Source organism: Grammomys surdaster, unplaced genomic scaffold (assembly GCF_004785775.1).
Source record: "Grammomys surdaster isolate TR1022 unplaced genomic scaffold, NIH_TR_1.0 328, whole genome shotgun sequence".
In the NCBI taxonomy this organism is placed as follows: domain Eukaryota; kingdom Metazoa; phylum Chordata; class Mammalia; order Rodentia; family Muridae; genus Grammomys; species Grammomys surdaster.
Genome location: NW_021604747.1, coordinates 2,638,941 through 2,652,895, shown reverse-complemented (window position 1 = coordinate 2,652,895; position 13,955 = coordinate 2,638,941). Strand labels below are relative to the sequence as shown.

The window sequence follows — 13,955 nt, the reverse complement described above, 5'->3', positions numbered from 1 at the left end:
AAATCTCTTCACCTGGCTTTTGTGTATTTGGTGAACAAGTAGAAAGTGATGAATATCAAGTCCTAAAGTCTGGAAGCACGGCAAGCTGTGTGACCTAGGAAATTGGCTTGGGATTATTGTAAGACTGAACACATACAAGCTGGAGATGTAGCTTAGTTAAGTACAGTGCTTGCCCAGCATTCGTGTTGGGCGTGCTCCCCAACACTCAACGAAATCAAGTGTGGCCCAGGTCCCTAGTACTTAGAAGGTGGCAGGAGGCTCAGAAGTTCAAGGTCATTCTCAGCTATGCAGCAAGTTCAGGACTAACTTGGGATGTGTGAGACCTTGTTTAAGAAGGTACACTGTCAGTACAGTTGTTGGTTTGATTGTTTCCGTTAAAGAAGCCGTGCAGAATGTTTTTGAGTCCTTGCATATGTGTTTTATGAAAGTGACGAAATGGTTTTACATTTAGCCAGTCAGTCTGCAGGAAGCCAAATTACTTCTAAAAGAAGATGATGAGTTAATTAGAGAAGTTTATGAATACTGGATTAAAAAGAGGAAAACCTGCCGGGGACCATCACTTATCCCGTCGGTAAAACAGGAAAAGCGAGATGGCTCCAGCACCAATGATCCTTATGTGGCTTTTAGAAGACGAACTGAGAAAATGCAAACTCGAAAAGTAAGTGGATTTTTTAATTTTTAACAAAAATTAAAGTTATTATCTTAATTTTGTGGCTTAATTTTGTGCTTTTATATAATATTCTTTAAAATTATACTAGAGGGGTTGCTTAGTGGTTCACAGCTCTTCTCTATCAGAGGATAGTGTTGCAGTTCCTGTACCCATATCAGGTCAGGCGGCTCATAAACACCTGTAACTACTGCTCCAAAGATTCCAGTGCCCCACTTTGGACCTCTGGGCACTTGTGTACACACACACACACACACTAGTTTTTTTTTTAATTACACTAGAAGATAGTAAAATAAGTTGACCTTTAGTTTTTATGGGGTTCTTAATACATATTAATATTGATTCACTTAAAAATCAAGTACAGAGTTGCTATCTTGGTGGTCTGTGTCTTTAAACTGTAACCCTACAGATCTATACGTTCTTACATGCCAACAGCTGCATGTAAGAACTTCCTGCAGATAGTTAGAAGTCCTTCAAGCGTTAAGCAAGCAACTTTATATTTCCAGAACCGCAAAAATGATGAAGCCTCCTATGAAAAAATGCTCAAGCTACGCCGGGATCTCAGCCGGGCTGTCACCATCCTAGAAATGATCAAGAGACGTGAGAAGAGCAAACGGGAGCTGCTGCACCTGACACTGGAAATTATGGAAAAGAGGTGAAGCCCACGTGCGGAGGGCAGGAACGTCCTGTGTGTGGCCTAGTGATCGGAAATTTCAAAAATACTTTCTTTAATAGAGACTTTGTGAAATTTTAAACAAAATTCTGTCTTAATTTTCTCGAAAGGTGATTGATTGGGTTCACTAACAGCGCATCAGGTGTTTCTATTGAGAGAGATTTTATTCTTTTTGAGTTGTGTGCAGCTGTGTGAGGCAGGGTGAGTGTGTGTTGAATACTACTAGTTTATTTGGGGTATTTTGTGGGTTTGTGGGGATTTTTAGTACTAGAGACAAAACCCAGGGCCTTGCACACCCCAGGCAAACATTTCCCTGAGGCATCCCAGCACTGTAACATTCAGATGACCACTTAGTGACGGTGCACATGACATGTACATAAAAGCTAGTTCTCAAGACGCCGATTCTCAGCTCCTACTCCCCCCACAACACCCCCCCCCCCCAAATAAACCCTTAAATTTCTTGTGATTCTTTCAGGGAAAAAAAATAGTTTTGTGGCACAGACAACTATTGGCGGGTGTTTTGGCACGACTTGAGGTGTTTTAGCCTCGGGGTTTTCCCCCACAGTCAGTGTGCCGAGATAATACTAGACAACTCAGGATTTAGCTCCATCTGTAGAGGTCCTGTGGCTAGTGCCTGTAGGAGGGAGTAGAAACAGAAGGACCAAGAGTTCAAGATGAGGGCCTTAACTCTTGCAAAGAACCTCAGTCTGATTCTCAGCACCTATGTGATGTCTAACAACTTCTTGTTAAGTTTAGGTCCAGGGGGTCCAGTATCCTCTCTGGCCTCATGGGCAAGCTACACACATGGTGCACAGACATACAAGTAGGCAAAGTACCCATACGCATTCAGGATCACTGTTGAGAGTACCTAGTGCATTGGAAGTCTTCCTAAGTGATTTTATCCCATCTACAGCAGGCACACAGTTAACTGAGGAGGTGGCTACTGAATTAGTTGGACTGTAGATCGTTTCACAATGTTTATGGAAGCATCTCATTGTACTCTGTATAGCTTAAAGTTTCCTTTGTGTAATTTCAGGTATAATTTAGGTGACTACAGTGGAGAAATCATGTCTGAGGTCATGGCACAGAGACAGCCAGTGAAGCCTACTTATGCCATCCCCATCATCCCAATTACTAACAGCAGCCAGTTCAAACACCAGGATGTCACGGACGCGAAGGAGTTCAAAGTTAACAAGGTGATTAGAGCTTTGTAGCAGTAGCATCCAGTAAACGGGATAGGAAACATTGGTGTGATTAGTAGTCTGGAGGGCTGGAAAGGACAGGAAGCCTTCCCACCCGGTGTAACGTTCCAGGACACATCTATGTGTGAGTGACAGGCGGGTCTTGTTAACAACTAGTGACATGGGCAGAAGTGGAAATACAAGTTGATACGTCATAATTGGTGAAGAATAAAATTGGTGAAGGGAAACCCAGAGGAATAAGAGAGGACAGACAGTGTGCCCTTTTGATAAATGCGCTTCGGGCAGGAAGTGTTTTGTATACTTGTGACCTAACGTGTATCATTTAACTCGGACTTATCGTTCCATTTCAGTTGAGGAAATAACGTAATCTGCTGATCATTTTGTTATCTAACCTGTTCTGTTTAATACCATACTTCTGTGATTTTTTTTTTAAGAGTATAATTTACTGTATCATTTGGAATGAGGTTTCTGCAGCCTAGACTTTTTCCTTGTCAGAGCACTGACAGGGACTATTTCAAACATGTTGATTTTAAAGTATTGGGATGTTGGACAGATGAATAAAAGTATTCTCTTTGATAACCATAGATGGTGGCTATTAATCCCAGCAGAGGCCATGCCTGGCAGATCTCTAAATTTGAGACACAGCCTGGTCTACATAGTGAGTTCAGGCTAGCCAAGAAACACCTCCATCCAAATACCCCTGCCAAAAAAAATGTTAAAGGTCATGCTCCAAAATATTTCTTTGCTCATAATTTCTAGTCCTACTTATGTACAATTTTTCCTTGTTTTTATACTGAAGTCTATTGTTCACCTGTCTGAAATGTATTGCCTTACAGATCACTCCAAAAGTCTTACTTTGATTTTTATATTTTGAGATTTAACTCTGATTCTAATTATACAACATTGTTTTCATCTGTATGTTCTAGAAACATGAGCCATGCACTTAGACCTAGTTTACCTTAAATCCTTCTAAATTAAGACAGTCATTAACGGAATAATCCTGTTATTTTGAATATTTTCTTGTTTAAATTTTTATTCAAATTTTTTTGTTGTCTGGCTGGAGAGATAGGTGAGGAATTAGGAACACCCATTGTTCTTGGAGAGCACCTGGGTTGAGTTGCCAGCACCTACATCAGACGGCATACAACTGCCTGTAATTCTAGTTCCAGGGGATCAGAGATTCTTTGGCTTTTGAAGAAACTTCCACATATGCATACAGTTTTAAATCTTTTAAGCAAATGTTTGTTTTGAGCAGAACAAATGTAGATTATTAGGGGAAACTGAGACTGAACCTCTGAGGGTAGGAAGAGCTAACAGGAGGAACCCCAGAGCCTGTTTTAATAGTTTAAGCACTTGACCTCCCAAGTAATAATTAGCTCAAATTAGTTAAATTCTGTTAACAGAAGTTACAGGTTGTGGAATGTTTTTCCGCTGTGTGACTGACTCGTATCTATGTTGCAGCAAGATAAGGCTGATCTTATCCGGCCGAAGCGCAAATATGAAAAGAAGCCCAAAGTCTTACCCCCATCTGCTGCCACCCCTCAGCAGCCGAGTCCTGCTGCACTGCCAGGCTTCAGTGCTAAAGACTTAAACCAGTATGACTTCCCCAGCTCAGATGAGGAGCCACTGTCACAGGTAAACAGAAGACCAGCTCTCTGCACACAGAAGAGGAATGTAGGAACCCGCACGGTTGACCTCTCGTTGCTTTTTATTTCAAGGTTTTGTCTGGCTCTTCGGAAGCTGAGGAAGAGAATGACCCTGATGGCCCTTTCGCTTTCCGTAGGAAAGCAGGCTGTCAATACTATGCTGTAAGTGTCAGACTTTCTCTGTAAACAAGAAACAACAGACAGGCTGACAAAATACAATAATTTGGATTTTTTTTTTAGCCTCATTTAGATCAGACTGGCAACTGGCCCTGGACTGGTCCTAAAGATGGAGGCCTGGGGGACGTGCGATACAGATACTGCTTAACCACTCTCACCGTGCCCCAGAGGTGTCTCGGATTTGCACGAAGACGGGTCGGGCGCGGTGGAAGGTAACACGCTTCTGCTTTCCTTGCAGCAGCATGCTTTAGACATTGGAGTCAGAGGTTAAACTGAGACCCTCCTTGTGAACAGACTCTAGGAAGCTCCAGCTTGCTATGCTGAGCAGAGCTATCTACGTGTTCCCACTGCACCCCCACCGTCCTCACCCACTACATAGTTCTCAAGGGCCCTTAGCACCTGAGTTATCACAGGGTAGGCTCCCAAGAAAGGAAAGGTGTAACTTGTGTTTACACACTCAGGATTGGATCAGGAAACGACAACCAAAGTTGCTGAGTTCCGGGGAAAACCTTACATTAACTACTGCAGTGATCACTTAAATTTGCTGCTCATGGCCTCAGTTTGTCAGGATGTGGTTCTGGGGTCTGAAGTAGAATACTTCATGCATGGAGAGGAGAGAAGGAACTGCAAAGCACAGAAAAAGTTTGATTGAAAGACAATTTGAAAAAAAGAACTTTATCCAACATTGAGATTTGAGGCCAAAAGAACCAGAGCCAAGAAGATGACTCAGTGGGAAGAAGCATTTGCCACCAAGGTGACAGCTGAGTTCTGTCCCTAGGACTCACGTGGTGGAAGGAGAGATGCAGCTCTTGGGAATTGTCTTCTGACTGCTGCATGCATGCTGTGCTGTGTGCCCTGTGCCATGCAAGCACGGTGTGAAAGAGTCAAGTGCTATAGTGGTGAACTTGCTAACTTAAGTATTCAGTGTACTGGTACTCAGCTTTGGGGGAAAGCTTTTGAGAAAGAAAGGAAAGTCTTTGATGTAACCTCTGATGTCTGCTCCTTGTGCAGGGTCTTGCTGGACAGAGCGCATTCAGACTATGACAGTATGTTTCACCATCTGGATTTGGACATGCTTTCCTCACCACAACCTTCTCCAGTCAATCAGTTTGCCAATACCTCAGAAACCAATACCTCGGACAGATCTTCCTCAAAAGACCTCAGTCAAATACTAGTCGATATCAAATCATGTAGATGGCGGCACTTTAGGCCTCGGACACCATCCCTGCCTGACAGTGACAGTGGTGAACTCTCCAGTAGAAAGTTACACAGGAGTATAAGTCGAGCAGGAACAGCACAGCCTGGGGCCCACACGTGCAGCGCCTCCACGCAGAGCAGAAGTAGCAGTGGCTTGGCACACTGTGGTACGTTCATTTGTGGTACCTATGGCTATACCAGGCTGGGGTTTTTCATCTGTTGAGGATATAGTGTATATTATTCCCATAGTGAGATGCTTAAGTTGAATTCTGCTCAGTAGTGTTGTTGCTGTGTGAGTGAATATTTATCTTTCCTTAACCACAGCCAAAAAGATGTGGTATGTTCTATATATTTAATGTTTAATTTGTTACCTTGAGGTAGCCCATGAACCACATGATTCATTAATTTTCAAGTAATAAAATAAGAAGGACCCCAAGTTGTTAGTGCTATGTACTTGAACATCTAATCTGGTCTGCTTAAATGTAGGGGCCAGCCGGGCGGTGGTGGTGCACGCCTTTAATCCCAGCACTTGGGAGGCAGAGGCAGGTGGATTTCTGAGTTCGAGAGTTCGAGGCCAGCCTGGTCTGCAGAGTGAGTTCCAGGACAGCCAGGGCTACACAGAGAAACCCTGTCTCGAAAAAACAAACCAAAAAGAAAAAAGAAAAGATGTAGAGGCCAATAGTCAGTAGTTACATATAAACTTACACTGACAGTCATTCAGAATAAATACCAGAGAAGCTGACTTTTAATATTTTGTAGACATTTTTTAGATAATCCCTACTTTGCTGTGCATTGTGACTAAAACACTGGAAACAGTGCCATGCCCTGTGACTTTCTGTTTTAACTCACTTGAGTCCACATTGTCTGAGTTGTATAAGTTATAAATGCTCACTGTCAACATGGCGCAGTGGGTTAAGATGCTGAGCACCAAGCCTGACCGCCTGAGCTGAGTCCCTAAGACCCGCACGGTAGAAGGGAAGGATCCCACTCCTTCAGTTTGCCTTCTACCTCTGTGCATATACACACTCAAATACATACATACAACAAATGAAGAAATATTTTGGGGTTTTTTTTTTGTTGGTGGTGGTTGTTTTGGTGGTTATTCTGAAACAGGGTTTCACTGTAGTTCTGTCTGTCTTGAAACCACTTTGTAGGCCAGACTGGCCTTGCACTCACAGAGATGCCTGGCTTTGCCTCCTGGGTACTGAGATTAAAGGCGTACAACCACCATGCCTGGCTTATGTTTAAAATAATTTTAAATTATTTTATTAAAGTTCTTTTAGGATGATTTTAATACAGAATTTTTAAAAAGATTGTTTCCCTAATTAGCTAATTAGGTTACAATTAAAGTATTTTCTAAACATGAGAATTTGCTATCATCTTCAAAGCCTCCATAAACTAATTTACTTGTTACTTACAAAAAAAGTAAGTCTATGAGCTGACCAAACTTGACAATCAGTTGTCAAGAAATCTGTGGTTTCTGGAACTTCTTTAGTGATTGTAATTCCACCAGTTTTACTACTGGTTTTCTGTTCTAGATAATCCTTAAAGTCAGGCTGAAGAGCTGGCCGATTGGAGGCTTAACTAAGCACAGGTTTGGGGGGTTCAAAAGTAAAAACTCTTAATAGGTTCCCCCAAAATGTTTTTGAAGATGTATGAATTTTTTGAGATTTTTATGGAGAAAGTAGCCATGTTCTATCAACCCACATCATGTCACTCCTAAAGTGGTGATGCTGAAGGCAGACCTCCAGATTTCAGTTTATGGAACGAGCTATGCTGGCGTGACTTACATGTCAGTGCCAGTTGCTAACTTTCCTGATTTGTTTCTCAAACATCATTAAGAGGTAGACATTAGCAAAAGTTAGCTGAAAAAAAGCCTTTCATGATTATGTAACTTTTCTTCTTAATCATTTTTTTTTTACAATGGGACTTTTTTAAATGCTGTATTTATTTTTGTATATACTTAGAGAATAAATGCCCACAGACTACCTATGAGATCATGAGGCTTTTCTCTGTGGCTCTCTAAATTATGTCATGTTTACATTTAATGTAAGTGAGTTCTGCTAACAGCCCCTGAAGACAAAGAAAGCAATCCAGCTTTATTTACATGTTACTTGGGAGTTGAAGCATATTCCTCCTGAATGAAAGCGTTCTCCAGAGACAGCCTAGATCTGCTGAGGGTCTCAGGAGTGTCAGCCAAGTCCTCTCCAAAAGCATCTGCAAGCTAGATCTTAGCCATGCTAAAACTCAGCCATCCTGTCAGATGGACAGAAGTCAGCTTCAAATTTAACCCCTTCTGGTTATTCAGTTCCTGACTCAGATATTGAAATTCATACTTACAAGTAATGCACACCCCCACCGGGCTCCTTTTCTCAGTAGCTATTAGTGCGTTGTATACACATTTTTTGAATAGGAAATTCCAACTGAAAGTAACAGGAGTGTACTCATTTCTCTGAAGAGTGCCCAGTTGTAAAGCCTGTTCTCACTGCTTGGGGTCCCTTCAGCTTGCTGCTCAGTCTTGGCCATTTCGCAGCTGTGCTCCCATGGAGGGTGTCCTGAGTAGGGTGTTGGGTAGCCTCTGAGGAGGTCGCCGTGAATGCTGTGTCCCCTTTGTTCTGTGTATCAGAAGGGGAACTTGAGAAGACTTAGCGCTGGAGAGTTAGAATTTCTAGGCCTAGATCTATTGAGGGATAGGATCAATTGTTTTTAATACTCATTAGTTAATACATGATTTGGACTGTTTTTAGTTTTCTAGGCTTTTATTAAGCTGTAATAGCACCTTTTCAGTGTTTGCTTAGTAATTGAGCATTCGTCTGTTTTGTGCATTTGAATTTGAAGGATATCAAATTACCATAATTAGATTAGACCCTCGTAACAAGAGCTTATCTAGCAATATGACTCAGTAGGTAAAGTGTACGTACCGCCGAGCCTGCCATCCCAGTCTATAACTCTCGGGTGGAAGGGGAGAGTCAACTCCCACAAGTTGTTCTTTGTCTTCCTGATTCACGCTCTCTCTCAGAGAGCAAGAGAGACATGGACATATACACAGGTAGACAGGGAAAGGATATATGTGTGTGAGTGTGTGATGATTCAGAAAGACTAAAACTCCCACAACAGAGATATGCCTAATACTTGAAATCTTAGCTTCCAGTGAGATTGAAATCAGCATCATTGTAAGTTGTTTTACTAAACTCAAACTATCTGTAACAGTCTGCTTTATTTTTGTAAGCAACAATTCTATGGATAGAATTAGTGAGTGCATTTGGCTTAACCTTGCATGGAAAGGCCTGTAGTCTTATGCAGTGGTTATTGTTACTTGTGTAAGTCTACGAAACCCTAAGCTTACTTCAAGGGCTTTCTAATCCAGACTCTTTTCTGGAAGGTGCCCTTCCCCCATGACACCTTGTGTAAGGTGCACTGTGAGTTCAGCAGGTGTATGTAAATATTGCAGGAGCATCATGGCCAGAGTGGCACTGGGCTAGTGAAATGTCACATTGAAGTCATAGCCAGGCACACTCAGCTCTGACACAGCTTGCCATCAGTTGAGTTGCAGCCACCTTGGTTTTCAAGTTGGGTTTTTTTGGTGGCTGATAAGAACTTGGGAAGCTTTTTGATTTCAGTACCCTAATGCAGAGATCCTACTTTATTAACTAGACCATTTCACATGGTAGTTATTGTGCTTGGGTTTTTGTTTGGTTTTGTGGGGCTGCAGATTGGATCTAGGGCCTCCTGCACACTGGATAATTAAGATTGGATCGAGAATCTCCTGCACATTGGGTAACTAAGCACATCCCCAGTGCACACTGGGTAATTAAGCACATCCCAGCTTTTGTTTTCATTGCCTTTTTGGGTCAGCTGTTAGAATTAGAAACTTGTGATTCAAAGGTGCTTTAAAATAAGTTTATGGGGTTTGTTTGTTTGTTTTTAATGAAATATAAATGTCTTCCATTTGAAATGGTTCTTTTCTTGTTGATACGTGTCTCCCTTTCCGCTTAGGTAGTTTGCTGCATCGTCAAGGGTGTGCCTGTAGGGCCTTAGACAATTCCAGGTACTGGAACATAGCGTTTCCTCATTCTTGAGCTGGCTTGTTTGACAGAGTCCTACCCCAGAGAATTAGTTAGAGACTCCTAAAAACCTGGTGGTTTCATGGTGTCTGTTTCTGATGAGAGGAAGTAGAACAGAGCAAACTATTGTACATTGAAGGAGCTTGTTCAGAAAGCTTATCCATAGATTACCAAAAGCAGCCTCCTTCAGTTCAGAATTGTGTTTTCTCATGGGATCATGTTAAGTGTGTGTACTGTCTGCGGTCACACTGTCCACCAAAGAGAGCCCCGTTTCCTCTCCCGGCTCAGTGCTCTTAGCTTTATATCTTATAAATACCGGTCTCAGGCTGTTTTCCTGTTTCCACTTTGAGATCTCACTATTGGTGGTGCTTGCTCTCCTTCCGTGTTTTTTCCCCAGGACCTCAGCCTCATGTCCAGTGTGAGGTTACAGGGCGGCATCAGGTCTGAGGGCCTCGTTGATCAAGCAGTTGTGATTCTAGATCTGCTTCAGTTGGCGCTGCCCACCATTTGTGAATTAAATTTGACTGAAGTAGATGTATAGCTGAAAACTTTCTGCCTTGGTGCCCCAGTTCATTAGTAGAAGTTTGAGAAAGTATGGTCGCTTTCATTTATTTCGTGGAACATTTGGTTAGACCTTAAAGTTAGAATGGATCAGGGACCTTTAATGCTTCTACAGTCTCTGTGATAAAATAAGAATATAAAATCCAGTTCACATTTAATTATCCACATTTACTACCTTACCTTCATACAAATTCACATCCTTTAGGATTCCAATTTTATTTCTGAGATGGAGCTAAGAGGACCTAAGTTTAATCCTTGTCACATTCGCATGAAGATGCTGAGCCACAGCAGGTGGCATGCTCTTCTGAGGACTCTGTTGTGCTGGGTTTGTATTTCTCACTGCCAGCCTAGTTATTGCTGTTCTAACTACAGATCACTTACCAGAAACATCCAGGCCAGATTTTACAACTAGACTCTAGGTAGATCAGCATCATCTAAAAAGCAGTGATCTCAGGTCCTGAGCTGACTGACCGGTTAAGTCTCGTGTCTTTAACTCTGTATCGCCACTGACAGGAGACAGATGTTAAAAACTAGGTTGGCTGGGCTGGAGAGATGGCTCAGCGGTTAAGAGCACTGACTACTCTTCCAGAGGTCCTAAGTTCGATTCCCAGCAACCACATGGTGGCTCACAGCCATCTGTAATGGAATCCAGTGCCATCTTCTGGTGTGTCTGAAGATGAGCTACGGTGTATTCATATACATAAAATAATAAATAAATCTTAAAAAAAAAAAAGTGAGGTTGGCACACCCCCCAAATGGGGATGAAGTTTAACTAGGGCAAAAGTATTTGAAAGTATTCAAAGTTGATTCCCATTTAATTTACCACTAAATGTTTAACTGAAGCACAAATGCCATCAAAAACACCAAAAGAATTTTTGCAGGGAAAAAACCATAAGGGGTCATGAGCAGTGGCTGAATCATCATTTTCCTAGGTATGAAGTGCCCTGACCCTTCCAGAATTTTTTTTTTAATTACTGAATATTGTCTACTGAAAAAGTAAAGGCTGAGGCATCACGTTTAGTTTTAGGAAGTTAAAATATAATTTTCAAACACATTGGAAAAAAAATCTAATGAATTAAATATCTTAAAGTTTAAACAGTTGTTTTAACTATGAACCTTCATTTCGGGTAACATTCACTTTTGTAAATTTTTCATGGTTTTGACCCAACTCACTTCTGTTACGTCAGTGTCTTGATGGCAGGAAATTACTTCTGTCAGTATTTAGTGAATATCTTAATATCACTAAGTCTCCCCATAGAATTTGATCTGTAGATTAAAAATGGTAGGAAAGACTTAGAAGTCAGATACCAATTCAATGGAGCTGTAGCAGACAAACGATAGGGGAGTCTCAATAGGAGTATTTTCCAGGGAGAAGTGTGGGCCGTGAACTTTATTCAGTTCAAGAAGGTGTGAAGGTACCAATAGCCTAACGGTCTTCTGGGTACATTCCAAATGTAGTACAAGTGTTCCTGTTGTTGTCCAGTCGTACCAGGCAGAACCAGGATGCTGGAGGTTAGTGAAGATCCCTCCCCAGTTACAGGTAGAGTTCAGAAAACTTGATGGGATGATGATATTTCAACTAGAAGAGCACTCCATAGCAAATCAGGTGGGCATGTTTGAAAACAGCAGGCTTCAGGTCAGGGAGTGTTGGATGGTAGATGCCCTGGTGCTGGGTGTATAGCTAAACTCTGTGGTTGTTTTGAGTTTTGGTTTTGGTTTCTTTGGTTTGGTTTTGTTTGGTTTGGTTTTTTTGTTTGTTTGTTTGGAAGTTTTGTTTTTTTTTTTTTTCTACTCAGACAGGAATGGTTTCTTTAAGAAGCCTTTACTGTCAGGTGGTTGTGATATTATTTGCTTTCTTTTTTTCTTCCCCTCCCCCTTTCTTTTTAAACTGGCAAAGGAAAAGAATAAAGAAACAGGTTTCCTTTTTAAAGTTGCACACACTTTTGGGGGTAATAAATGAACATTTTTTTGTTTGTCTTTTTTAGAACTGAGCTCTCCATAGACACACATAAGTAGCATAACACAGTGTCTGTCCTCAGGCTTCACTCTGTACAGTAATCAGCATAACTCCGTTCTTATTGACTGGATTTTGTCCAGGTGGGTTAACTGGGTGGGGAAAGTTATTAACCTTAACCCTGGGACTTCTTTTCTTCCTGTTAAACTTGAAAGATGAGTTTTCCTGTTAAAGTATTAAACCATCAGATTTACTTTTTATGTAGAGGGAAGTTTTATAATGACTGGAATAAGAAGCTATGTAGACTTTAGTGTGTGTACACAACTGTTGGGAAGGCCCAGGCGATCTGGACAAAATAGAAGCGGAATGCTGGTTAACAGGTTTCACCTCATGCTCAGTGCAAAGTGCATCCCCAAGTGTGTGGACCGAGAGCCCAAGAGCACTTTCTAGGCTGTCCAGCACAGTGTCACAGCTGAGAAAAGTAGTGGTTTTTCTTTAAGTTGAAGCCACTTTGGTTAAATGTGGCAGAAGATGCTGGTTTCTCTCTGGAAATGATCTCTGGTAGCATCATTTCTATCCAAATGCCTGCCTCCTTTTTGCACAAGAGCATCTTTTTCTTATGCTGGATTTTTTAGTGCTGTAAGGAGTGTGTGGCCTCTGTGCATCTTTGTGAACCTTTGTCTCCTTGTTTTCTGTTCAGCATTCACAGCCGAACAATACCAGCAGCACCAGCAGCAACTGGCACTCATGCAGCAGCAGCAGCTTGCACAAACTCAACAGCAGCAAGCCAATAGTAATTCCTCCACCGCCGCTCCACAGGTGAGGGACTTGTGTGTCTTATGATTATCCCTCAACGTTTCCCACCAGAGTCCATCTCTAATTACCAAGGGTCATAGACCTTGCATCTAACCAGCAGAAAAGTGGCTCCGGCCTGAATGTGCAGGGTTTAGAAAGAGCGTTCCAGGTGAGTATGGAAGCTGTTTGCTCTGCTGCCTATTAGACAGAGTAACCTAAGAACATAGTTCTCTTAGTTGTGAAGTTGCTTCATTCTGACTTGTAGTCTGTAAAGGACTGTCCCCATCGTAAAGCCCCATGCAGCTGATGTTCTAGTTCCAGAATTAAACCACAACAACCTGTTCTGCTCTTAAACAAGGCCGCTCTTAAAGAATGGAAAAATTTCTGCTGTATAGAGAGATTTGGGGCTGAAAGGTGGGAGAATTGAGTTTTCCAAACATCTTAAAAGAAATTTCATTTTTTAAGATTCAAGGGGCCTTTTCATTTTTAAATTAAATTTATGATGTCAGATCTTTTTTAATTAAGGGATGGTTGTTTTACTATTGAAAGATGCCTTTGGGTGTACAGTGAGTGGATATTAGCAGTAAGACTGGCTAGAAAGAGGAGGTATGTAGAGATCAAATGAAAGAACTTTACATATCTGCCTTAATGGATTTGTCCAGCACTGAACTACCTGAGAAATGTGTTTTAACCTTTCAACTGGAACTTTTTGTTGTTACTGCATTCTGTACTAATAGGCTTATTTTGATAATTGTTTTGTATTTATTCTATATTATCATAGGAAGATCAAAATATATAAATCTTTAAGTTAGAGAGCTAACTTTTCAACCTCCAAATTTATGGCTATGAAAATAAAGTAGGTTTCATTGATTTGCTGCTTTTAGAACTATGAAGCTGACTGACTGAGGCGACTGTGTAGTGAAGCTGACTGACTGAGGTGACTGTGTAGTGAAGCCGACTGACTGAGGCGACTGTGTAGTGAAGCCGACTGACTGAGGTGACTGTGTAGTGAAGCCGAC

At 41.5% G+C, this 13,955-nt stretch overlaps 1 protein-coding gene across 2 annotated transcripts in view; it reads left to right on the top strand.

Moving 5' to 3' along the window:
- Epc1 (enhancer of polycomb homolog 1) overlaps nucleotides 1-13,955 on the top strand; it is an 84,706-nt gene that overhangs the window by 66,218 nt on the left and 4,533 nt on the right. For both annotated transcript variants that reach the window (XM_028778193.1, XM_028778192.1), the window contains exons 4-11: nucleotides 452-658; nucleotides 1,174-1,322; nucleotides 2,377-2,536; nucleotides 4,004-4,177; nucleotides 4,261-4,350; nucleotides 4,429-4,577; nucleotides 5,377-5,729; nucleotides 12,842-12,960. In XM_028778193.1, coding sequence (XP_028634026.1) covers nucleotides 452-658; nucleotides 1,174-1,322; nucleotides 2,377-2,536; nucleotides 4,004-4,177; nucleotides 4,261-4,350; nucleotides 4,429-4,577; nucleotides 5,377-5,729; nucleotides 12,842-12,960 — 1,401 coding nt within the window. The remainder of the gene's footprint in view (nucleotides 1-451; nucleotides 659-1,173; nucleotides 1,323-2,376; nucleotides 2,537-4,003; nucleotides 4,178-4,260; nucleotides 4,351-4,428; nucleotides 4,578-5,376; nucleotides 5,730-12,841; nucleotides 12,961-13,955) is intronic.